This window comes from Gossypium hirsutum, chromosome D05, assembly GCF_007990345.1.
Source record: "Gossypium hirsutum isolate 1008001.06 chromosome D05, Gossypium_hirsutum_v2.1, whole genome shotgun sequence".
Taxonomy (NCBI): domain Eukaryota; kingdom Viridiplantae; phylum Streptophyta; class Magnoliopsida; order Malvales; family Malvaceae; genus Gossypium; species Gossypium hirsutum.
This window is the reverse complement of record NC_053441.1, coordinates 16,784,784-16,790,631: the sequence shown is the minus strand read 5'-3', so window position 1 is coordinate 16,790,631 and position 5,848 is coordinate 16,784,784. Positions and strand designations below refer to the sequence as shown.

The window sequence follows — 5,848 nt, the reverse complement described above, 5'->3', positions numbered from 1 at the left end:
CCAAAGTGCAATATAGAGAGAGGGTAGGCAACACCAAATTCATTTGGATGGGATCCATATGAATTAAAAATGGTAATTCGCTGTATTGAAATAATTAATCTAATGACCTCCCATTTTGTATGAGAGAATCTTCCCTCCATCCAGCCAAGGTCCCCTTCAGACTTGAGCTACATATGCTGACTTCGTTTCTGTTTATTTATTTATAGAAAGGTCTTATGGTTATTGAGTGTTTGACGTGTCCCAGAGCTATTCTGTTATTTAACAAATAATTTTATTTTTCTCCAAATCAGCAGCAATATTTGAGTTGGGTGTCTCTAAGTCACGCTGTTGTGGTTGTGCATTAATTAGTAGTATTATCATTAATAGCACTATATTATTCAAGTGTTGTATATTATATTCATTTACACAAGTCAAGTGCTTATATAATAATCTATTGAAATTGGAATGAAGTATATTCAATATTTTTAAAAAATTAGAAGATGAAAACCCAGTTGAAGTGAAAGGGAAGGCCCAGTCTATGTCCAATCTAAGACACCGAGCATAGGTGCATTGTTTAAGATCACCATCAATACAGCTGTTTCTCATACACATATAGAGAGAGAGAGAGAGAGAGAGAGACTAATATCATCTAAACTTAATTACCAATGTCCCGACCATCCAACTCCATCAATGGGTCGTATGTACGAGATGACGAGAGAGTATGTAATAAACTAGTGATCTCTCATTTTATGATTTTCTTCTTTTTGGTTATGAGGAGTACATAAATATAGTTTATGTATAATTTAAGAAGGTTCCTAAGTAGCTTTCCTGTATGATCATATAATTCCCAAAGTGGGACAGACTAGAATACATGGTATCACGTGCCGGTCCCTCTCCACTTGTTCTTATAATAATGATATTATTTGTTCCCTAAAACCAAATCTATTGTCATCATCCCCAATCAATTTGTAATTTCTTTCATTACAATTAATGCCTTTCATTGTACTACCGATCTCTCTTAGTTGCATGCAGCCTGTTTTCATTGTCAAACACACAATTTTTTGTCTCTAAAATCATTGAATTTTTGTAACTCATTAACATGGGGGATGTAGATGTGTGGTATATAATCTTAATCTTTGTAGGACATTTTACTATAAGAGGACAAACCTTACAGCAGATATATATATAAAGATATCTATCTCTACCTCAAAAATTATTGTTCCAACCCAATACGGTGCAGCCACCACTGTTTTCCAAGGATTAACTTCCAAATTGGCTCCAACCCCACAAACCAAATGCTAAAGTTGACACTGTTTTATCTAAGATAATGTTTGATTACCTACTTGTTTAATCCTAGATCCTCGCCCAAAATATTTTGATTTCCTTCTTTTGGCTTTTAAAGTAAGTGGTCTAGCTATGATTTGCTAACTTCATTTTGTCTTTTATTTAATTCCTCTATAAAAGTGTTGTCACATCAATATTTAAAAAAAAGAGAGAGAGAATAATTTCAATTAAGACTAGTGTCATCCAATCATGCTAATAAAAAGTTTGACACATAAATTTCACCTCAATTTCTTAGATGGGTTTTATTTTTTCCAGCATGTTATTGATTTTTTATCCATTACTAATGGAAATAGATGAAGATAATATATAGTGAATTGACATAATAAAATTTCCCATTTAAACCCCTCCTTTTTGGTACGTAAAAGAAAGGTGTGGGGAGGGGTAAATGGATGAAGGAAGGGGCATTGTAAAGTGATGGGGAATGGAGGATGGAGTCGCAAATTGAGGCGTAGTTGAATCCACGAGACAAGGGATTAAAATGATAGCTCAACCTCAGCCATCAGCTACAGTAATGAAATTTGCTTTGGTGGAATATATCACGAGATGAGAAGTTGGAGAGACGTGTTGTGTTGGATGGTGGGGGCATTTTTTTTGGGGGGGGGGGGAATTTGATTTGATATAAAAAAGAGGTCCAATGACACCAATTCTCATTCCCCTCACCTTAAACTTTTGGGCTTTGGTTTTTCGACAGAGTACTCACTGTCCTCTCTCTCTCTCTCTCTCTCTCTCTCTCTCTCACACACACACACATACACAACAAATACCATTCCTTTTGGCTATCTTTTCTCACACCTTCAACAACAACAACAAAGTATCTCATTGAAGCAAAATCATAGTGGTTTGAAGGCTTTCCTATCATGGAAAATCAACAACTCCACCTCCATCATCATCACCTTGAGTACCAGCAACAACAACGTCAACCCAATTCCATAAAGTCAAGATTCAGACGTGTCTGTGTCTTTTGTGGTAGCAGTCCAGGCAAGAATCCTAGCTACCAGCATGCTGCTATTCAGCTTGGCCAACAACTGGTACAATAACACACTATAACCTCCTTACCATACCTTATCCTTTTCATAAACAAACAGGGACACCAAAAGCCTTGTTCCTTTTCATTTGTCTTTTAATCATCATCATCTCTTCCTAGGTTCGAGCAGTATGTCTGAATCAAATTGGCATTCAAGCAATTTATCCCAATTATTTTAAGTCTAGTCTGCCTAATGAATAATATCATATTCAGACAATGACCAATACTTGCTTCAAAAGCTTCTTTTTTTTTTGTAAAGGACGTATAAATTCAAGAGTTTTACCAGTTTGAGCAAAGAAAAGATTATATTGATAACCCGAAGTTCAAAGCTATCCTTTGTTTGCTCTGTTTTTGTTTTGATTAAAACTTGGAGCTTGAATTGAATAAATTCAAAGTCTAAAACTTGAAAAGGCTGAAACGAATAAAATAGTGTGTGATGTAATATGGAAATGGAGTAATTTCAGGAATAAGTTTAAATTAGACACGTAAAGTTTAATAATAAAATAAAACCTGCAGGTTGAAAGGAACATTGACTTGGTTTATGGAGGAGGAAGCATTGGCTTGATGGGGTTGGTCTCTCAAGCTGTCTTTGATGGTGGTCGCCACGTGTTGGGGTAACCCATCCCTCTCTTTCTCTTTCATTATATCTGGTCTGGTCCTCTCCAAGTAATCTCTAACTTTCTAACCCTTTGCTTCCATTTCCTTGTAGGGTAATTCCCAAGACTCTCATGCCAAGAGAGGTAAATAATAATAAGCATAATTTCAGATTCATGTGAAAACTGCCATTGCATGAAACTTAGATAAGTTTCTCCTCCAAAAAGTTTTGTATTCAACTCCCATATGAGGATAATTTAAGATTCAAACAACTCCACATTCTACCTCACTGAACTAGGGCCCCATTTGTTTATTAGCAGATAAATAATAAAAAATTGAATTATTTAATCTTAAAAACTGGAATGTGGGGTTAAAAAATTTCAGATCACAGGCGAGACAGTAGGAGAAGTAAGAGCTGTGTCAGGAATGCACCAACGTAAAGCTGAAATGGCTCGCCAAGCTGACGCCTTTATTGCCTTGCCAGGTTCGTTTTTCTTTACTGCTGTAATTAACTATTATTTTAACTTACAATATCCTAGGTTACTGTAGGAAATAACTGTCAACCAACTTTTCTTTACTAATAATTGAGATGATGAAATTTCAACACACAGGTGGTTATGGAACCTTGGAAGAACTCCTGGAAGTGATCACTTGGGCTCAGCTAGGAATCCATGACAAACCTGTAATCTACTTTCTTTTTCTCCAACTTATTCAATTTTTGGGTTTGAACACAATTATTAGAGAGGTTCACATGCAAAAAACGTGGATATATAATAATAAGCCCAAATTGTAATTTTTGGGTGAAAATTACAGGTGGGACTGTTGAATGTTGATGGGTATTACAACTCGCTTTTATCATTCATAGACAATGCGGTGGATGAAGGTTTCATAGCCCCAGCTGCCCGTGACATAATTGTCTCTGCCCAAACTGCCCAAGAACTCATGTGCAAGCTCGAGGTATACTTACTTTTTCATCTCTCCACCTGCAACACTGTTGATCAACAGCCTCAGCCCTCCATTAACCCTCTTTCTTTTTCTTCTGACGTACACCAGGAGCATGAACCTAAACATTCAGGGGTGGCCTCCAAGCTCAGCTGGGAAATGGAGCAACAATTGGGTTTCACTTCTAAATCTGACATCGCTCGTTGACCCCACCACCAACATTCACACATGATCAACAATTTTATGACCGTAGATTCTTATTACAACAACAACAACAACCACCTTGTAGATGCAAGCACCACATAAAACCCCACAGTTCTCTTTTATTCAGCTGTGGATCCTGCTGTGAATTTCCTTTTTTTGTATTGTTGGTTTGATTTAATTAGAATATTCTGACCAGGACAAACAGTGTGAGTGACTTTATTACCTTCCCAAGTCGGTGATTGCTAATTGTGAATATTTTATTATGGCTTTACTTTGTTGAAGTGATGGGTTGTTACAAATTGCTTTCAAACAAAAAGAGATTGATAGGGATAGGGATAGGGATAGGGATGTTGGACAAGGAAACAGGGCAGAAGCTGCAGATTAATCAACACTGCAATATCTCCTGCATTTGGATATTCTCTCTTCCTTTCCTTTATTATCTTTACTTGCATTGATTCTACTTTTTTGAATCATCAATCCAATTTTAACATCCCATACCACACCATCTAAAACAATCCATTTCCCCAAACTAAATCATTGCCCCTCATCCCATCATCATGAGTTATTCAACGAATCATCACTTTCAATTCTTTACTGATAAATTCTGATCTAGAATTGAGATAACTTTCATATTAACAAACCAAAAAACAGTATTTGCTTTAAATCCTATCTTTTAAGAAAGAAGACGACACAGTCTATATTGTTTATAGGATAATAAAAAAACTGCTCTTATAAAACGATTATCACTCTCTACATCTGAGTGTTAAAAGGGCATATGGATCCAATCTCAAAATGGGACTTTCATCGCGTGTAAGGCTTAGCTTAGCAATATTAAATCATCTAAATATAATTTGTTTATGCAAATTTTTTCTAAATTTCAATTAGTATTCAACATTCTCCTTTCTCCATTATTTAATAAATTACTTAATGAATTAGAACATTTTTAAAAATAAAATATTAATAATTATAATAAAATAATTCATAATATTAAATAATATAATTATACTATCAAATTTAATTTTAAAATACCTCATAAAATCATTTCATCTTAACAATAATCTTATTTTAATAATTTTAAAATTTGTAAAAGGTAAGTATTTGATAGCAGCTGTGACTATTTCCTTTGCTCTGAGAATTCTCTCCGGAAATGTAAACGGCTCACCAAAAAGCAAAGGTTAACAATCCTTAAATCCTCTTCCCAGTCTGCTCCCAAATGCAACTCTAAGAATCAAGTCGACAACAACAAACATATGCCAATTTTTTTCTGTTATAGTTGATACCAGTCACCAATCACTCTTTTCTTTTATCTTAATTTAGCAATGTGTAGCTATCACGGGATGTGGATCAAAATTTGTGACAAATGCATACAAAACGTCCGATAGAGGTCAGCGGATTAAATAGAGCTCATTTGATCCACTTGAACTGGCCCAATCCGTAGAACATGTAGAGAAATTTATCTGCTTGAAGCCTTAATTGCCTAGTGAAACACTTAATAAAACTAGAATTACCATGATTAATATTTTGTAACCTTAGAGGATCTTGAAAAATCCCTTCAAGAATCTCAATTTCTAGATTATCTTTGATCTCAGTTACGTATTTAAACTAGACCGTTGGATTATTGAGAACTCAACTATAAATAGAGTTATTTCTGTTTTTTTTTTCTATTCGCTTTTTGCTTCTTCGTTTTCTTATGACTTTTCTGTTCATTTTTTGCTTTTCATTTGTGAATTTGTTTTCACTTCATTTTAATTTTTAAAAAAA

The 5,848-nt window shown here is 34.8% G+C and overlaps 1 protein-coding gene across 2 annotated transcripts; it reads left to right on the top strand.

Annotated features, from left to right (window-relative positions):
- The first annotated feature begins 1,967 nt into the window (after positions 1 to 1,967).
- On the top strand, positions 1,968 to 4,358 carry LOC107905499 (cytokinin riboside 5'-monophosphate phosphoribohydrolase LOG1). 2 transcript variants are annotated; one of them, XR_005913988.1, is made up of 7 exons: positions 1,968 to 2,351; positions 2,864 to 2,961; positions 3,057 to 3,087; positions 3,326 to 3,425; positions 3,553 to 3,623; positions 3,807 to 3,898; positions 3,995 to 4,129. XR_005913988.1 is itself a non-coding variant. In XM_016832156.2 (7 exons), the coding sequence occupies exons 1-7, from the start codon at positions 2,181 to 2,183 to the stop codon at positions 4,088 to 4,090; spliced, it is 711 nt and encodes a 236-aa protein (XP_016687645.1). In that variant the 5' UTR covers positions 1,970 to 2,180; the 3' UTR covers positions 4,091 to 4,358. The 2 variants fall into 2 exon arrangements, 1 of the variants encoding a protein (XP_016687645.1); XM_016832156.2 differs by having other exon boundaries at positions 1,970 to 2,351; positions 3,755 to 3,898; positions 3,995 to 4,358.
- The last annotated feature ends 1,490 nt before the right edge of the window (positions 4,359 to 5,848 follow it).